Raw genomic sequence first — 17,390 nt, 5'->3', positions numbered from 1 at the left:
TCTTTTGAGATATTCTATCAAAAAAGAAAATCATTGATGCAAGTGAATTTCGGTTCATTTCTACAGTGGCATGTCTACATAGGGTTCATTTTGACTATATGCTATGTAAGGTGACCTTGGGTGTCTTGAAAGGCGCCTCTAAATTAAATGTATTATTATTATTATTATTATTATTATTTTAAATCATAACAGATCATTTTCTACTATTTATCGGGGCTGGACGTGTTTGTCTTCGCTGTTAATAGATACTGGCTTTCAGATAACCAACTTGAATGGTTGGAACAAATATGCAGCGAAAGAAAGTGAAAAACGCCGTTCACCAAGATCTGAGCTACGTTATTTGGTGGTAAATCCTGAAGACTACCTCTATAAGATGGTTAAAAAAAAACATTTAGAAGTTGGTGAAACTACAGGCGTTGTCTTTTGGTTACTTCTTCTTTCTGTCATGTCAAGATCAGTATCACAGCTGCCACCAAATGAACACACATGTACCCTTTCGCGTGACTGTGTGTGGACACAGGGCCTTTTTCCAATTCTTGGTAGATGTTTTTTAAATCAATCAGTGAACGTGTATCCATTCTTATGGTCTGATTGGAGAATATTATGTTGGGGCCATTGTTAGATCACAATAGATTTGTTCTTTGTTGTGTGTCAAAATGAATAATAGTCTTATAATCTATATTATATTTGGTTATAGGATATATGCAACAGCCAAGCCAAGGGCCCCTGGCAAACTATCGCTGTATAGAGGGAAGGTTTGGGGACCTTAAAAAAGGATGCAATAATATTAATTCCCAAATGGCCCCAGCCACAAATGTTCTAGTTATTGTGTTCTTGGTTTTATGAAATTAATTTTCATTAATTTCATAAAACCAAGTCTTACCAATATTCATTCATTTTTTTTATAGTGTTTTAGGAAACTCCCTCCTGAAAGTTTCAAACTGCATACTATTTTGATACCACATTTTTGTACTTCCGCTTTCAGCTCTGAAATTAACCAAAAGTAGAGTAGTAGAAATGAACTGCCACACACCATAAGTATACACAAAAAATACACAAAAGATTCAGACATTTTAGTACCATTGATTATTTCAGAACATCAATAGAATGCTATGTATAAATAAATGTTGATTTATTTGTGGCCAGTCCCCACCTGTGGCCATGATGCCAATTCATCTGTTGTTGAATATGTCTCATTCTCCAGCACGGCAGCTGGTCTACCTCATCCCACGTGTATATAACTGCTCAGTGCCCTCCTCATTCTTGGACGACTTTGCGGATTTGGCACAGTTGTGTGAAGGCTCCAAGTTTCCCCTCCCCTCATCCAGTAAAAATATCGAGAGTCTTCTCTCGGCAAAAGGAGAGGAGTTTGTACATTTTGCCAAATCTGAACGCTTTGTTGATGGTAAGGAAAGTATCTTCTTTCATTATTACTCTCACTTTATTTGTCTGTCTTTCTCTACTTCTTTCTTTCTATCTTTCCCTATATCCCATCATCATTGTGTGCAGTATTTGCTGTGGATTTTTTTCGACATAACACAATTTGAATTACAATGTAGTCCAACAGTTTTAAAGCAAAGAAACTCAAACCTCCACTCCCCCTCTTTACCCACCGTTCCCCAGACATCTACACGGGGTGGGTGGCCCAGGTGCTGCGGACAGACCTCCTGGTGGAGACGTGGCAGAGGCAGAGCCGCGAGCTGCCCTCCAACTGCTCCTTGGAGAACCACGCCATGAACGTCCAGAAGGTGTGTCTCCCAGGGCCCACCCTCTTCGAGTCCCGGCATGACCACTCCAAATGGTGCGTGTCCACGGGCTTGGAGGACCAGTGGGCCTGCGTGGGAGACCTGAACAGGGAGAGGGCTCAGGTGAATCGGGCAGGGGGACTCCTGTGCACCCGGAACCCCTTCATGTACAAGGCCTTTAGACAGGTGGTGTCCTCGTATAAGGACTGCTAGCTGAGGGAGAGAAGGATGGGGGGAGAGAGAGAGATAGAGGGAGGGATGGAGAAGGAGAATGAGAGACAGAGAGAGACAGAGAGAGACAGAGAGAGAGAGAGAGAGAGAGAGAGAGAGAGAGAGAGAGAGAGAGAGAGAGAAAGAGAGAGAGAGGGGGGGGGGGGGGAGAGAGAAGGAGGAAGGAGAGAGCGAGAGAAGGAGAGAGAGAGAGAGAGAGAGAGAGAGAGAGAGAGAGAGAGAGAGAGAGAGAGAGATTTGGGTACTTTTAGTTAGATGGGTACATACATACAATATTGTATCATTCCCAGATATTTTTTTATACATGTTTTTATGTTGTTTCTATACTCCTATGCATTCTATATGAGCTCTGAGCATATCTTTGTTTTCAGTACTGTCACGGTTCATGTCAGAAGCACTCTTGAGCCATCTCCAATGTCTTTAAAAATAGGGATGTATGGACACCTCAATTTAATATTTTGACGTTTGGATGGAGTCAAGTCACAGCACAGCAATGCACTTATTAATGTAGATGTACTATCATCAATGTGTATTATTCCAAAATAAATATTTACACTGAATCAGCCTATCTAATTTCTTATGATTTTTTGCTTAAATAGATTCTCCATTTCCCTCTAAGGTTATGCATTGATGGTTATTTTTGGATTGTATACTGACTATATCCAGACCAGCACCTACAAGATCTACTGGAAACATGTATCTCCAACTAGTGTAAATTATCATATAAACTAGTAGATCTAAGACGATAGATTATGTCTGAGTGTTTGTGTGTGTGTGTGTGTGTGTGTGTGTGTGTGTGTGTGTGTGTGTGTGTGTGTGTGTGTGTGTGTGTGTGTGTGTGTGTGTGTGTGTGTGTGTGTGTGTGTGTGTGTAACCAAAATGAAACCATCAACTTTATTATTTCTGTCGTGCATAACAATTCCCCCATGAAAGTCACCTTGTCTTATGCTCATCCATACCACTAGACGGCGCATTTCTTAAAAAACACCCAAACAATTCGGCGAAAACCTCCTGACCCGGAAGTAGTCGAGCCATCACATCTCACACGTGAAAAGAAGAAACACCGTAGTTGACAACATGGATGTCACACAAGTTCCCCTAAAGCAATTCAAAGGCAAGAAAAAGAACATCAAAATGAACAACAAAATGCAAAAGAAAAAGAGGACTCCTCAAGGGGAGAATGGCAACGTTAGCGATGTGGAGGTGGTGGAGACTAAACCTGTTCTCACGCCACTAGAACCAATGCTTCCCCCGACATTCAGCCTTTCGGAAATCAAGAATAAACAGCGCCGACATCAGATGTTTATGAAACTCAAACAGGACAAAAGAAAGGTAAAAGTGGACTGATGTGTATAAAATGGGTGAATGATCATGGTAACTCCATAGGTTAAATCCCTGGTTGATGTGTCTGTGTGTGTTTGAATTTTCAGCAAAAGATGCAAGTGAAGAAAACGAGAAAGAAGGAGAGGGAGGCTTTGGGTGACAAGGTGAGCCTCATGATCATCGTTGTTAGTGTGTGAAGTAATCAGACAGAGGATAGTCTTACGTTTGTTTTCCAAGATTTGACACCAATAACAAGTGTGCAACCATCACCATAAATCGAAGTATGGAACCTAATACATCAAACACAAATGACTTAACTCTTTTTCCAGGCACCACCAAAGGAAGTCCCTAAGACTATAGAAAACCAGAGAGTGTACGACGAAACCACAGTTGACCCAGACGATGAAGAGGTAAATTGGTATTATTTGAACGGTTGCTCTCCTTTCTGTCTCAATGTTGTGCTGTGTGTCATTTATTTGTATTTGAACTCTAATTTACAGGTAGCCTTTGATGAGGGAACGGATGAATTCTCTTCATACTTCAACAAACTGACTAACCCCAAAGTACTCATCACAACATCGGACAGACCCAGGGGGGTGAGTTGCTCTTAGCACTTTCTTTCTTTATTATTCTTTATTTAAGAAATGAACACGAGCAAAGCAAATAAAATAAATTAATACAACAAAAAATAGTTGCAGATGATATATACTTCTTTCCAAACCCTAATGCCGATTCTCCAAAAATAACAAACAATTTATTTCATCCTTGAATCATCAGCCATTTCAGTTAACGGCCAGCTTTGAGAGGTAGTTCCTCTCTTTACATTCCCATCTCAGAGCAGTCCCAGCAACAGACCAGATAACAGAAATTAAAAAAAATATAACTTGCTCATTCATACCAGAGGAGCTTCTCGATACCGGGCTCGGTGGAGTCATCGTCTTTTGCCTTTTTCTGACTCATCTTTCAGAGGACGGTTCGGTTCTGCGAGCAGCTGGCCACGGTGATCCCGGACGCCCACGTTTACTACAGGAGAGGACTGGCCCTGAAGAGGGTCATCCCCCAGTGTGTCTCCAGGGGCTTCACGTACCTCATGGTCATAAACGAGGACCGCAAAATGCCCAGTATCCTCAAAGACTATTTCACACTAAAGACGCCTCTGAGACCATCTACTCCATACTAGAGTATTATTCGTTTTGTCATTTAGCAGACGCTTTTATCCACTTGCGTTGATGCATGTCATTCGTTAAGGAGCTGGTAGGGGATGAAGCTGTGGACATTTGGGATGACACCCAGTCCCTTGTGACTTAAGGTGGACGCCCTAGCCGCTATATTTATTATTACTCTAGTTTCAAACTGCATATAGGCTTGAATGGTAAGTAAAAAGTCTTTAGATTCCAGCGCACTTCTGCCTCCCTGGCAAACATGTGTTCACTCTCTGACTGGTATGGTGGCTTCGTTAAGTGTGTCCTCCTTCACTGCAATACAAAGACGGCTTGGTTCTCTGTCACCTCCCCGATGGACCCACAGCCCACTTCAAAGTGAGCAGTGTACGGCTACGCAAGGAAATGAAGGCAAGCAATGTCCAAGCATTAATCCCACGGTCTTTCTTCCAGAAAATGTTTCATCTTTTACTGTTGTTAAACACTTTGCATTGCATTGAAAAAGTCGATGCATTTCATGAACAAGGTAGGGTTTGACCTCCTCAACGCCTACAAATACTGCGGAGCCATTTGGAATTGAACCCAGTACTTTCTGGATCGGGCGGGGGCAATATAAGTAATGCAACATATTCTCTACCGTCCTCAGCGGCGAGGCAAAGAGCCGACTGAACACACCCCAGAGGTGATCCTGAACAACTTCAGCACCCGCCTGGGTCACGGCATCGGCCGCATGTTCGCCGCCCTCTTCCCACATGACCCGCAGTTTGTGGGTCGGCAGGTCGCCACCTTCCACAACCAGAGAGACTTTGTGTTCTTCAGGTTTCACAGGTGGGTCTTTTTCTGATCCGTATACATCTAGCTATATATGAAACCTATTAGTTAGTTTTTACAGATTTATGTTGGGCACATTGTAACTCGTGTTTTAAGAGCTGCTTTACTTTTGACCCAATCACCAAACTACAACCAACCTTTTCCTCATCAGGTATATTTTCAAGAACGAGAAGAGGGCCGGCATCCAAGAGCTGGGACCGCGCTTCACCCTCAAACTGCGCTCGCTACAGAAGGGCACCTTCGACTCGAAGTTCGGGGAGTACGAGTGGGTTCTCAAGGTAACAGTTGTCTTAACTCGACCACTTACTGTCCCTACATTTCCTTTTGTGGAGTTGTTTATGTAGAAAATGCATTTTGATACATTTTCCTTCACATCATTTGTCCTAATGGCATTTCTACTTGTGCTTCCAACATGCTATGTTGTCATGCTAGAAGATCCACTAAATTAATTTGTCGTTATCCCTTTACTTTCCAGCGTCATGAGGTGGATGCCTGCAGAAGGAAGTTCGTCCTCTGAATGCGTATCGACAAGCTGGCCTTTGTGACAAAGGCAGTCTCCGGTCTCCTATTGAACTGCTCTTGCTGGGTGAACAATGACCATGTTAATCCCAACCGGTAGTTATGTATTTTAACTTGTGATGTCCTTCCTGGTCGAATGTCCTTTGTAGGATGGGAGTCAGGCTCTATTATTTTGTTTGGCATGTCTCACCCTGTCAGTAAATAGTCAAGAGAAACATGGGTAGTGTCAATTTACACAAATTCATGCATCTTGTGGATGGCAACTGCAGACGCAAGCATGGTTTGCTTGTGTTTGAGTCAAAATGGGGAAATCAGGAGATCTGGGCCCTTAGGCTTGCTAGCCCATACATAGCTAAACTGTCTTGAGTCATTTTTTTAAATAACCTTGTAAATATGTTGTGCAAAAAATAAATTCTACATACAGGGTTGTTGGAATGTTGTATTTTATTCACAAATATATGGAAAGAAAGCACACATGAAAACACACTTTATGGTATTAGTTGCTACTAACTGGGTGAAGACCGGTCTCAGAAGCACCTTGAGATATTTAGATGTTATTAAAAAAAAATTAAGTTAGTTGGCTGTCCCCAAATTCCCTGGCACTCGTAACAATCAAGTCCACAGTGCAGGTTCTGATGAACATCAAGGCACCCTGGAGTCCGAAACCTGTACAGATGGACGTTGGTGGTTTTGTTAATGTCAAAGATGATTCATGCACTTTACTACAGATGGGAACCAATTGTTCAGGTCAGTACTGGGATAAAAAAATAACGTGCAGACGGAAATACTGTATGACAGAGAAAATGTAAACATTTTAGGTACACATGCTTCATTATCGAACCTTAACATTATATACATACACCAGCTGTTATATTTAAGATGTAGTGTCGACTCGCTATACATGGTGTACTCCATAATTCAAGGAAGATGTATTAGAGGAATAAACTGGTACTCACGAAAGGCATCATGTGGGCTATAAAAAGGAGCAGACTTTCTGTGGTCTGAAGGGGTTCGTGCTGGAGGACATTCCCGTGAGGAGAGGGTCCTGCTGGGCGTTCTGGAGACAGAACTGCTGCAGGTCTGCGGCGGCCTGAGACACCTGTGGACATAGAAAACTACGATTACCTTTTTTTATTATTTATATATACACATGTAAAGTTGTCATGTACACACCCTTCGAGACGCATACTGAGTGCAACAGTTGGCTAAGAGATCACATTTTTTTGATCGTGAAGGTGGTGAGACCCTTATGAAACAGCCACAGGTCGCCATCGTCAGACTTTTTTGGACCGCCGTGAAATAAAAGGCGCACTGTGTTTCACCGTACCTTTACTCTGTTGATGCTGGCCTCGAAGCGCAACTGTTGAACCACTTTCTTCATTGCCATGGTGTTTGATGATCCCGACATGGTTGGAAACTTAAAAGTGCCAGACAATCATACAGAGAAAACTTTGTTCTGCCGTTCTTCGCTTCCCTTCCTCAATGTTGCGTTTCCGGTCATTTTTATTTGGGATGCGTAAAGTCTGTGTGCATATTTCCACTGCGCCCCCTGGTGGAATAAATGCCTTTACACATGCGATGCAATATTACTCCATTTAGGGAAAATGTAAGCCCCTCCTCGATCTGCGAGCTGCAGTCCGGCTTTACTCCAGTCAGGGGTTACTCATATTAATGGTTAAGAATATCTGGGCTTTTATCAAGCCCTGACGATCTTTTGAATGTTTGTTGTTTATTTTGAGTGACTATTTTCAGAGTAAAAACTAAACGAATTATGTATTCGAATATAAAGACTATTTCAGAAAAAGGGTTTGAGATTTACCACATGCATACACTGGACTTGTCATGAGCACCAAGGCAACACTGGTGTAAGCACTCTCTCATAAAATCCATTCCTTTGCAGCCTCTTTTCCTTTGAGAAAAGCAAAGAGGGTTTTCTTTTCATCCAGTGGCTATTCTTGCTCTGGATTTCTTCAGCTTTTCCACACGGAAACCAATCGTTAGTTTTTTTTTTAACTAACAATGAATATATATATATTTTTTTGAATGTGCTAAATCAAGTTAATAATGGAATTATCGTGCGAGTCAATAAGATATCTCGAGGAAAAAAGGCCAAAAAGTAGCAAGGTATGTCGACATGTTTATAATTGATTAAGGAACTGCAGGGTTTCTCGCAAATAAGACAAATCAATTTGCGTTAGTAAAAATAACATTACAAGACAAATCGATATTAAAGGTAGTGAATCATCCAAATGTGTCAATACGTTAACTTGATGTATTTTACACCATTAGTTGGTGGAGCTCCATGTGCTTTATGTGCCTGATGACCAGTGGAATGGAAAGCTCAATAAAGTTCCCGCGGAGGCCATCGAGAGTTTCATATCTGCAGGTTTTATCAGGTAAGAAATGTCGTTTTGTTTACAGTGATGCATTTCAGTGAAAATATAATAACCTTTATTGTTCTATTGTTTCTAGAGTATATCCCGATATAACGCTAAAGAATCTAAGGAGTGAGCTTGGCATTTTTCTGGGACCAGAAATAAGGGTCGACAAATTCTCCTTCCTGAAATGTGTCGGTCGCAGTTTAGCAGTGGTGGGTAGAATGTGCTTCAAAGGATGGTCTTCTGTGTGCGTTTGAGTGATTTAAAGAGGTCCTATATAATATCACAGCTGTATGTTATTCTATGTTAAAGGTCAAACACGAACAAGAGAGGGAGCTAAAAGTGAAAACATTTGCTCCACCATATGTAGGTATCGTTTTTTTCTTTCTATATCAAATTGATGTCGGCCAAGGTCAAATACAATGTTTTCCTTTTCTTTTGACCTGATCATCATAAACTACTCTATTTACCTCGAACTTTATCCTCCCACACTATGTAAACATCAATACATATTAAATCATTGTAGACAATTCAACTTAAAATAAATATTAATGTAAATATTCTAATAAAAACGAATTCCTGGTTTGTTCGATTGGAAAAGTAACTTGTGTCCCATTATACTCATTCATGTTGTTATTTTTACTTTAACTAAAGCATTCCATTACTTGAGCTATTTCATAATTGGCATAGACTTACTGACACTTCTTGTACAGCTTTTGGTCATTCAGAAATAACTCAAACTGAAACATGGTTTCAATCAGCAGAATCAGTTTAAAGGCCTGTGTAGGAGGTTGAGCCCGGATCCAAACGTTGCTACTACAATGCCTACTGCTCGTATTGTGTGGAGGCCTACACAGATTTGTTCTGTATTCAGTGTTTTATTTTTATCGGAGCTTATTTTTCTTCTGCATTTCTACTACTCATCCTCCTGTGCCCTTCGCTGTGCTAACCAGAATTCCCATGTGGAATTCATTAAGTACAATAATCTTATCTTAACTATAGCTTAAAGGTGACATACGTATTATACCACCAGGTGTGAGTGTGATAAGGCGTTTTGAAAATCTGCCTCTTCTGACATCACAAGTGGGCGTGTCCACCACCTAGATGTATGTGATGTCAGAAGAGGCAGATTTTCAAAAAGGCTTGTAACGGCTTATCACATTCACACCTTGTGGTAGAATATGTCACCTTAAAAAAAACAGCCTAAAGACAAAATCTGACCTCTTCTCTTCTCACCGCAGGCCGCCCAACCCGAGCTCTACCTGCTGGCCGCGGAGGTGAACCACAGCAGCGTCTGCTCCCAGTCGCTCACTCTGGACACCCGCAGCAGCTCCCCAGACCACCAGGCCTACTACCCCCACAAGCCCGGCACCGGGACCACCACCAAGGGACCGCCCGTCAAGTTCCCCCTGATCCCCCAGGGTTCCCGACGCTCGCCCCACACCCCCGACGCCGCAGACCACGAGGAGCAGCGGGAGGAGGAGGAGGAGGGGGAGGAGGAGGAGGAAGAGGAGGGAGATGAGGAGGAGGAGGAGGGGTTGGGGGAGGAGGAGAGTTGCTGCTCCACAGAGGGAGCGAGAGGGGAGGCCGGGGTGGGGGGGTTCTCCCTGAAGGCTGACAGGGCAGAGGAGAGGAGTCAGAGGAGGAGGTGCAAGAATCCCAGCAGGTCACCGCATGATGTACAAAGTAAAGGTGAAGAGAATACATATCTTATCGATCGGAGACTGATCTACATGTTTCATATCTGCGACGTAAAAAAACGCTTTTTGAATATTCTTTCTTGCCAAATATTTGTCGAAATCTATTATTTCAAAAGCATCAAATGATTTGAAGCGGACCCTGCATCAAGTAATTGACTTGTTCATACATGTTTGCAAAGTGCAAGACAAACAAAGCAAACGTGTTTAACACCATTTGCCACCATGTCTACATTTGAACCCCTTTCCAGACGGTGATCTGGCCCAGGGGAAGGGCCTGCCTGGGAGAGAAGAGATGACAGGCTGTAAGAAAGACAAGCTGACCACCAGAGCGGCCAGAGACTCAGGCCTACCAGAGTCGCTGGAAGACAGACAGGCAGGCTTCTCCTCAGACAGGTGCTGTTCGCAGACGCCCCTAATATTTATTCCTCACCAAACCATTATGGCCTGTCTCACTTAGCATCAGCATCAGACTACTACTGTAGTACAGTTGATTGTGAAACTACAGTTTCTTAACGCTTCATCGCAGATGTCTGATTATTGCAGGCTCAGACCATCAAAAGATTTACAGACGAAGATGCCGGCGGGAAGGAAGCCGAAACCAATGGTATGAGATGTCCTCTTTTTATTTGACATCGACAACATGGTCTAAAGTTTAGTCTATTAAAGAGGCAGAGTTGTCACGACAACACCGGACTCAAGTGTTTTAACAAGCCTTCCAGACTCTTGTAAAGTCCAGGCCTTTACAATAGGGCTTTGGCCATTCACCAAGTTCCCCCCGGTCAGTGACATGGGGTTATATGTAACGACCAGATGTATCCATGATGAAAAACCAAGCCACCCTCAACCCAAATGCTGCATCACTTTGAGTGTCGTGTCTTTTCATAATGTGAGGTTCCAGAGAGTCTGGGAGTGTCCTCAAAGCCTATGATCCAAGTCCGCTCCCAACCTCCAGCCTCCGCTGGGACCCTCACCACAAACGGGCCAGCTGGTACCCCGCTTCTTCAGGATAACAGTAAGATAGCGTCTCAGTTCTCATCCTGGATCAACAGGACTGTTTAAAGGGCTGCTGTTCCACCAGGTTCGGAGGTTGAAAAGCAATTACAAGCCATCTCAAATTCTTGAATTCCGTTGCGTGTATGATAAATCGACCAACCAACAGGTGGGTGATACAGCCAGCGTACATTGGGGTGGACAGTGACATGTGTGAGACTATGGGCTAGTGCAGTGCCGATACAGAGACTCTTAAACACCAAGGATGTTGCTGACATGGGTTGCATCTCTCTGTCTCAAGGAGATGAACTTATTGAGGAAATCAAGATGGTGAGGGGAGAAAGGAAGCAGCTCGAGTGGACAAGACAGGAACTGCTGAGGAAGGGGAAAGACTTATTGGCCCAAAACAGGAACCGTAGGAATCAAGGTCAGTTGAAGTAGCGACTTCACTTTGTCGCATGTCGTAATGCGGCTTGGCTTTTTGCCTAACTTTCGGGAAAAACAAAAAATGGTTATGTTAATTTGAGTACATTTGGGACAGTTTAAGATTATAATCAGATTTTATCCAAAAAACAAAGCATAAATCAATATTGAAGTGTTTCCCCCCCCTTTTAACACCACACTAAAGCTCGTGACAGTTGGAAAAAGAAGTATTTTGAGACAAAGAAAGCCACGGCACCAATGGAAGAGACATTGAGGAATTTGCGTCAGGAACTGGAGACATTTTACAATAAACTCCTGCACCAGCTACAGGCCAGAGACGGCAGAGGCCGAAACAGACCTCAGGGAAGGTCTTCCACAAAGGTCTGTTGATGAAGTCTTCCTTCATTTACTTCTTAAAGTTACGTCTTCTCAAAATAAAAAATGTTGAAATGAATTATACTTTTAATAGACATGATTATCCAATAGTCATTTAATTATAATTCAATCATTCATTGTATTTCCTAAATTACACACTGAAAATTGAACTCGGCAGTGTTAAATCATGTCTATCTTATCATGTTGTACTTGCATCCTGTAATGTCCTTAACCTGACTAACCATAATCCCATCTGTTAGAATGAGCTCATCATTCAGATCATGACTGAGAGCCATGAAATTGACAACCTGAGAAGACAAGTAGAAGATGCCAAGATGAAACTTATCACAGAGATAAGGGTACATGATTATTGTTTATTTTCATTCATCATATATATATCTACACCCAATAGTATGAGATATGCATTGAATCCGCAAAAAAGGGAAAACCTTTGTATAAAAATACAACAAATAGATGTTGCATTGAAAAGTTAGAGAATTGTTTTCATGACTGCATATAAATACACCCTTGATGAATTAGGCACTAATTATGAATGACAGTGATATCAAACAAACGAAGTGGCTGACATCGCTCCTGTCTGGCTCTCTCTAGTTAAGGAAGCAGGCTGCTACCGAGCTAAGGGCGCTGAAGGCTGAGCTGGCTCAGAAAAAGAGCCAATCGATTCACACTGGACCTATAACCTCACAACCTTTTGGGCCAATCCCACGGAACAGACCATACGCCCAGAAAGCTGGATGCTAATTCAATGTTTAGGTTTGGAATTCTACACATTTTAGCTGCACAGAAAAAAATTAGTGGGATGTCAAATTCTGTGTGAATATAAGCCGGTGTATCTTTCTTAAACAATTTGTTATTTGAATATGCATTGTGTACTAGATTTGATATCAAGTTATATTTAACTTTAGCCACGCTTATATTTTGATGTGGTCCTAGTATTTGCTAGTAATGTTTGATATTGTATCTTATCATTTTAAATATTAATTGTGAAAGGTGTTCAAAATGTTAAGTTTCATTATATCATTCATGAAACAACTTTTTTCAACAGCAAAACTTCTTCTTTAATAATTCAGTATGAGGCAAATACTTGTTGAAACATATTTTTCTATTTAAAAGCTTTGTTTTTGCATTTCCAAGTGGCTGATTCAAGTGGGACACCCGACTTGAAATACTGCGATCCAAAACAGCAATAAAGCAGAATAAACTTTGTAGTACAAACATATATTCCTGAAAAATAAAACCTGGGCATCGCAACCTCACAAAAGATTATACTGACTTGGCAACAGATGTCAGGAGAATCAAGGCAGGTGTAAATTTGGCCCATTTAGCATTGCACAAGAGCATTCCACATCATTGTTGTCTGTTGCTTGGCAGCCTCGTCAATGTAGTTGAGGAGATTGCCGTTCCACACGCCAATACCCCTCAGCCCTTTGCTTTTCACCAAGCTTGCCTTGAGGCAGATGCTCTCCGGATCATCATACCATACCTGGTGGATCTGTCCTTCATGGTCCTGAGAAAATATACATGAAAATATATACAACAAAAACTAAGGAACATCATTGTAAGCCAGCTGCCAGAAACTAACAACAGCAATGTTTTGTGATGCTAATGAGGCTAGAAAATGCTGCCACTTGTGAGACGAATTCAATAGGACCATTTATATTGCATCTGTAAAGTGTTTTCTTGTGGTGTTGCCATAGAAGAAGGTCACTGGCACTCCAGACTACAAACCGTAAACAGAAAAGGCAGCGGGTTTTGTAATTTATGTTATTTATTCAGACTAATGGCAAAACACCCTGACAACTCTGAAGGACCAAAACATTAAAATAATCCAGTGCTGGACAACCTCTTCTGCCAAACGAAGAATGCAGTCAACCCAAACATTCCATCAAATATAGATTGAACAAAGGCTAAGTTCGGAGCTAAACGTAGCATCATGGACATTGAGCTGATTGGAGATGGACCCCCTAGGGTCGTTTTTACCAGGCCTACCTCGTAGTTAAAGTACGGAGCTTGCTGCCCCTGGTCCCACAGTCGGCCGGTCATGGAGCTGTTGACCTGCTTCATGATCCAGCTGTAGGTCTTCTGTTTACCCGCTGCGTCACTGCAGGGGGCTCCACGGAACGGGATCTTCTCTATGGAGCACACGCCGTCCTAGCGGGGTGCAGGACAAGACGCCACCACCAGCCCATTTGAGCTTTATTGACCCACTCGCAAACCATGCACAATGCTAACTTTGCACAATGTTAACCGTTGCACATCTTTACACAAACTGTTCGCAAAAGGTGCTCACTATTCATCAATTATGCTCGGTTAACACTACACCAATTAACACTATGGATGGCTAGAGGACACTGAATAATCCATGACTGTGGTTCCTCTGTAGGGCTAATTTTGAACCGTTAAACGGAAAATGTCTTACCTTAGACAGGTTGAGGCATGAGTAATCATAACCGTACCACGGCACTCCCATCACTAGCTTTTTGGGATCTATCTCTAGATCCAAATATTGGTAGTAACCTATTAAAATAATTCCAGGTTAGCCTTTAAATGAATAAGTGTTTTGGCTTCAGCAACTTAAAGCACATACATCTATGGGACGGCGTACCGTTGAGGGTTTGAGTCACTGGGGCGTTGGCCATTGCAATACAGTCCCCTGGGATCTGACTCTGCTCGTCGTAGGACATCACAAACAGCAGGTCACAGGACTCAGCAATAGTTACGTAGTCATAGCAACGCTTGTCTATGCAGTTCGGTGACCATGCGACATCAAATGAGACCTAAAGGGTCAGAAAATAAACAACTGAATTAATATAGCAGGGAGAGTTTAGGCATCTTACTCGAGAACCCCAGACCTTATTGGTTGGGAGTCAAACACCCTAGACCCTCACACTGGCCTGCCCAGACAATACATTAACAATGATAAGACACATATGCTTTTCGAGCCAGAAACCATTGATAAAAACAGTAGATAAATAAAGGTAGATTATTTGTTTACTTTGCTTCAGTATCTGCCCGACGCTTTCATTGGATTCAGCGTTGAGTGGTGATTAACTTATTAATAAACAAAATAATAATAATAAATTACATTTGAAGGCGCCTTCCTCTGCACTCAAGGACACAGTACAAAGATACACAAAAGTCATTAAAAAGAAACAATAAGATAAAGGAAACTATTTTGCCCACTAACCTGTGAACCAGGGATCTCCCTGTGGAAGGCCTCTGTGCTTTCCTTCACCAGGCCTGTGAGAGCATGGTACTCCGCAGAACCGACCTCCACTGCATGCTCAATGTCTATGTTGATTCCATCCAGGAACTGAGTCTTGGCCAGGTTCACCTTCTCTGTGATCCAGGCCGTTCTGTTCCCCGGGTCCACAATATATGGGAGGAAAACGTCACCTTGTAAAGTAAGGAGAATTGTATCGGTTGTGTGCGAGGTTTTTTTACCCTTTCATTTGAGGTTATGGCAAACCCACTCGAAAATGTATCTGTCATTTAAAAAGAAGTTGCCCTGATCTTGTAATTTAGGTAAAGATTCTGCTCTAAAAGTAGAATGGAGACTAAAGGATAACATTTGTAAATCTGAAGGCAATAAAGGTGTTGCTCTTTTACTCATAATATCATTGTTATATTGTATTAGTTGACAGTTGGCAAATAAATAACTAAAATTAAATAGGGCAAATGGAAGCTGATGGTTACTCAACCTTTGAGCACAACTCGTGCGCCTTTGGAATGTGCATAACACATGAGTTCAGGGTCATATTTCCCAAAAGCTGCCACTGTTGTCACAATGCTCCAGTCATAAGATTGCCATGCTTTTCGACCCACATCAAACACAAACACCTGCACAAAATGAGGAAAAGTATATGCCAGTTAACTGCAGGCACAACAAGGCAGTAACACGCATTGCAAGAGGAAGTATCAAAAGCCTACTTCCCAACAACAACACTGCTTGACAACGCTACCACTTCCCCTCTTTCGAAGTAGGCCTACTGTTAGTTGTGATACTTTGATAGTTAAAAAATCGTAATATATAAACAGGCTATTTTTATACAGCAATAAAAATAAATAAATGACATAAAGTGTTAACGCATAAGTTTTAACGTCAGTGGTTTGGACACTTGTAACCAGTTATCTGTCTGCTTTCACAATAGAGCGATATATTCAGGCTTATGACCGCATATCGGGGTCCTGATTTATATGGTTGAATGTGATACACAAACGCAGCCAACCTCAAAATCTCTTTCCTGTCGAATCTGATGACAAAGATCCGGGCTCCCACACGGACAAACGTCGGCCGTGGCAACAAGGCATATGGTTGAAATAAATGTGAAGATTGTCAACATTTTAAATCCTGTCATGACTCGCTGATACTCACTCCCGATGTGAGGAAACTAATCACGTGACGAATCAACTCATGCATAATACGGAGTGCAATGTTGGACAGTTGAAATTGTCCACAATTATCTGGTGATTATACAAAAAGAAGCAAAAATAACGTAGGAATGAAATTATGGATTCCACCTTAATCAAAGCTTTAGACTTTAATTAGTTTTAATTAGGAGCAGCCCTTCACACGCCATCAAATTAATGGTTTACTTTCTCCTATTGGATATATATTTTCAAATGATCAAATGCTTTGATACATTAAATGTGTCTCACTTTCTTTAGAAACAGTAATACTACCTATGCACAAAAGTCCTACATTGGACATACCAAACAGGCTGCATGAGCTGAACACAGGTACATCAGTGAACCTATGAATTAGAAACATTTTGGGAGTTCGGCCACTTGGTGGAGCCCCTTCTATGCTTAGGAGAGTGTCGCACAGAACTGCAGACAATTGAGCCATCTAATTGGCAGAGACTGTGGAAAGCTGAGCTTCCTGATTGGCTTAGAATCGAAACTATTACTTTGGAGACATCAGAGCGAACACAACAAGTTCGGACCCAATGACATTTTACTAACAGGCTGGGACATTCAATTATTTGCCAATTTCACTGATTCGTTTCCAGTTGTGAGCCACATGCCGCGTCCTTGTGTACAATTGAGAAAGTAATTAAACAATATTAGCCCTACTTGGACTTCATAATGGGGCCTTCGTTTTAATTTCTTACATTGAAACACAAACATGTGTGTATGCTCAGTGGCCTTGATCGCAATTAAGGTATTTTGTGTGAAATATGTAGGCAGGGCAAGGCAAGGCAACTTTATTTATATAGCACTTTTCATACACAAGGCAGACTCAAAGTGCTTCACATATAAACATTGTCATACAATAAAATAGAATAATAGATAAGTAAAAGAAAACATATGCAAAGAAATGGGTAAAATAGAAAGTTAAAAAGGCATTTTAGTATTAAAATAAAGGCAAACTTAAAAAAGCTTTTTAGAAAAAGCTTTTTAGAAAGTGCAAGGTATTTAAGATTTAGCAGAAAGCTAAAGCAAACATAAAAGTATTCAGTCTTGTTTTAAAGGTGCTCAGAGTTGGGGCAAGTCTTAAATCCTCTGGGAGTTTGTTCCAGCTATTTGTTGCATAGTAACAAAATCCTGCTTTCCCATGTTTCGTGTTTACTCTGGGGATAATTAACAGATTGGTCTCAGAGGATCTTAGTGGTCTAGAAGGCTTATGTAGTGGAAGCATATCAGTTAAATATTTTGGGCCTAAACCATGTAGGGATTTATAGGTTAGCAACA

At 41.6% G+C, this 17,390-nt stretch overlaps 5 protein-coding genes across 5 annotated transcripts in view; 3 read left to right on the top strand and 2 right to left on the bottom strand.

The window, feature by feature from the left end:
- The window catches only part of dnase2b (deoxyribonuclease II beta), a 4,485-nt gene extending 2,417 nt beyond the window's left edge, over positions 1-2,068 (top strand). Inside the window, exons 5-6 of the mRNA XM_056603425.1 lie at positions 1,205-1,405; positions 1,624-2,068. Of these exons, the coding sequence (XP_056459400.1) occupies positions 1,205-1,405; positions 1,624-1,958 (536 nt within the window). The 3' untranslated portion in view covers positions 1,959-2,068. The remainder of the gene's footprint in view (positions 1-1,204; positions 1,406-1,623) is intronic.
- A 901-nt stretch (positions 2,069-2,969) lies between these two features.
- Positions 2,970-6,255, top strand: rpf1 (ribosome production factor 1 homolog). The gene is made up of 9 exons (XM_056604277.1): positions 2,970-3,308; positions 3,407-3,463; positions 3,629-3,709; positions 3,800-3,895; positions 4,267-4,420; positions 4,788-4,870; positions 5,106-5,287; positions 5,442-5,568; positions 5,766-6,255. The coding sequence occupies exons 1-9, from the start codon at positions 3,054-3,056 to the stop codon at positions 5,805-5,807; spliced, it is 1,077 nt and encodes a 358-aa protein (XP_056460252.1). The 5' UTR covers positions 2,970-3,053; the 3' UTR covers positions 5,808-6,255.
- Positions 6,216-7,318, bottom strand: gng5 (guanine nucleotide binding protein (G protein), gamma 5). The gene is made up of 3 exons (XM_056604278.1): positions 7,137-7,318; positions 6,766-6,908; positions 6,216-6,475 (listed from the first exon to the last, which is right to left on the bottom strand). Exons 1-2 carry the CDS (start codon positions 7,215-7,217, stop codon positions 6,783-6,785), a joined length of 207 nt encoding a protein of 68 aa, XP_056460253.1. The 5' UTR covers positions 7,218-7,318; the 3' UTR covers positions 6,216-6,475; positions 6,766-6,782.
- Positions 7,319-7,842: 524 nt separating this feature from the next.
- Positions 7,843-12,597, top strand: spata1 (spermatogenesis associated 1). Its single transcript, XM_056604166.1, has 13 exons — positions 7,843-7,933; positions 8,099-8,205; positions 8,282-8,399; positions 8,500-8,553; positions 9,429-9,689; positions 9,801-9,879; positions 10,136-10,280; positions 10,431-10,491; positions 10,779-10,899; positions 11,179-11,304; positions 11,506-11,681; positions 11,936-12,034; positions 12,288-12,597. The coding sequence occupies exons 1-13, from the start codon at positions 7,874-7,876 to the stop codon at positions 12,435-12,437; spliced, it is 1,557 nt and encodes a 518-aa protein (XP_056460141.1). The 5' UTR covers positions 7,843-7,873; the 3' UTR covers positions 12,438-12,597.
- Positions 11,817-16,094, bottom strand: ctbs (chitobiase, di-N-acetyl-). The gene is made up of 7 exons (XM_056603545.1): positions 15,926-16,094; positions 15,398-15,536; positions 14,884-15,092; positions 14,302-14,473; positions 14,116-14,213; positions 13,686-13,847; positions 11,817-13,203 (listed from the first exon to the last, which is right to left on the bottom strand). Exons 1-7 carry the CDS (start codon positions 16,052-16,054, stop codon positions 13,018-13,020), a joined length of 1,095 nt encoding a protein of 364 aa, XP_056459520.1. The 5' UTR covers positions 16,055-16,094; the 3' UTR covers positions 11,817-13,017.
- Positions 16,095-17,390: the final 1,296 nt, after the last annotated feature.

The sequence above is a fragment of the Gadus chalcogrammus genome, chromosome 12 (genome assembly GCF_026213295.1).
Source record: "Gadus chalcogrammus isolate NIFS_2021 chromosome 12, NIFS_Gcha_1.0, whole genome shotgun sequence".
Lineage (NCBI taxonomy): Eukaryota > Metazoa > Chordata > Actinopteri > Gadiformes > Gadidae > Gadus > Gadus chalcogrammus.
This window is presented reverse-complemented; position numbering and strand designations above follow the sequence as displayed.

Coding starts and splice junctions, on each gene's coding strand:
- spata1 (XM_056604166.1), top strand. CDS start 7,874: ATGGAATTATCGTGCGAGTCAATAAGATATCTCGAGGAAAAAAGGCCA. Junction 7,934..8,098: donor AAAGGCCAAAAAGTAGCAAG/GTATGTCGACAT, acceptor TTACACCATTAG/TTGGTGGAGCTCCATGTGCT. Junction 9,880..10,135: donor GCATGATGTACAAAGTAAAG/GTGAAGAGAATA, acceptor ACCCCTTTCCAG/ACGGTGATCTGGCCCAGGGG.
- rpf1 (XM_056604277.1), top strand. CDS start 3,054: ATGGATGTCACACAAGTTCCCCTAAAGCAATTCAAAGGCAAGAAAAAG. Junction 3,896..4,266: donor CATCGGACAGACCCAGGGGG/GTGAGTTGCTCT, acceptor CTCATCTTTCAG/AGGACGGTTCGGTTCTGCGA. Junction 5,288..5,441: donor GTGTTCTTCAGGTTTCACAG/GTGGGTCTTTTT, acceptor TTTCCTCATCAG/GTATATTTTCAAGAACGAGA.
- gng5 (XM_056604278.1), bottom strand. CDS start 7,217: ATGTCGGGATCATCAAACACCATGGCAATGAAGAAAGTGGTTCAACAG. Junction 6,909..7,136: donor CCAGCATCAACAGAGTAAAG/GTACGGTGAAAC, acceptor CTATGTCCACAG/GTGTCTCAGGCCGCCGCAGA.
- ctbs (XM_056603545.1), bottom strand. CDS start 16,054: ATGACAGGATTTAAAATGTTGACAATCTTCACATTTATTTCAACCATA. Junction 13,848..14,115: donor CATGCCTCAACCTGTCTAAG/GTAAGACATTTT, acceptor GCACCCCGCTAG/GACGGCGTGTGCTCCATAGA. Junction 13,204..13,685: donor CTCCGTACTTTAACTACGAG/GTAGGCCTGGTA, acceptor ATATTTTCTCAG/GACCATGAAGGACAGATCCA.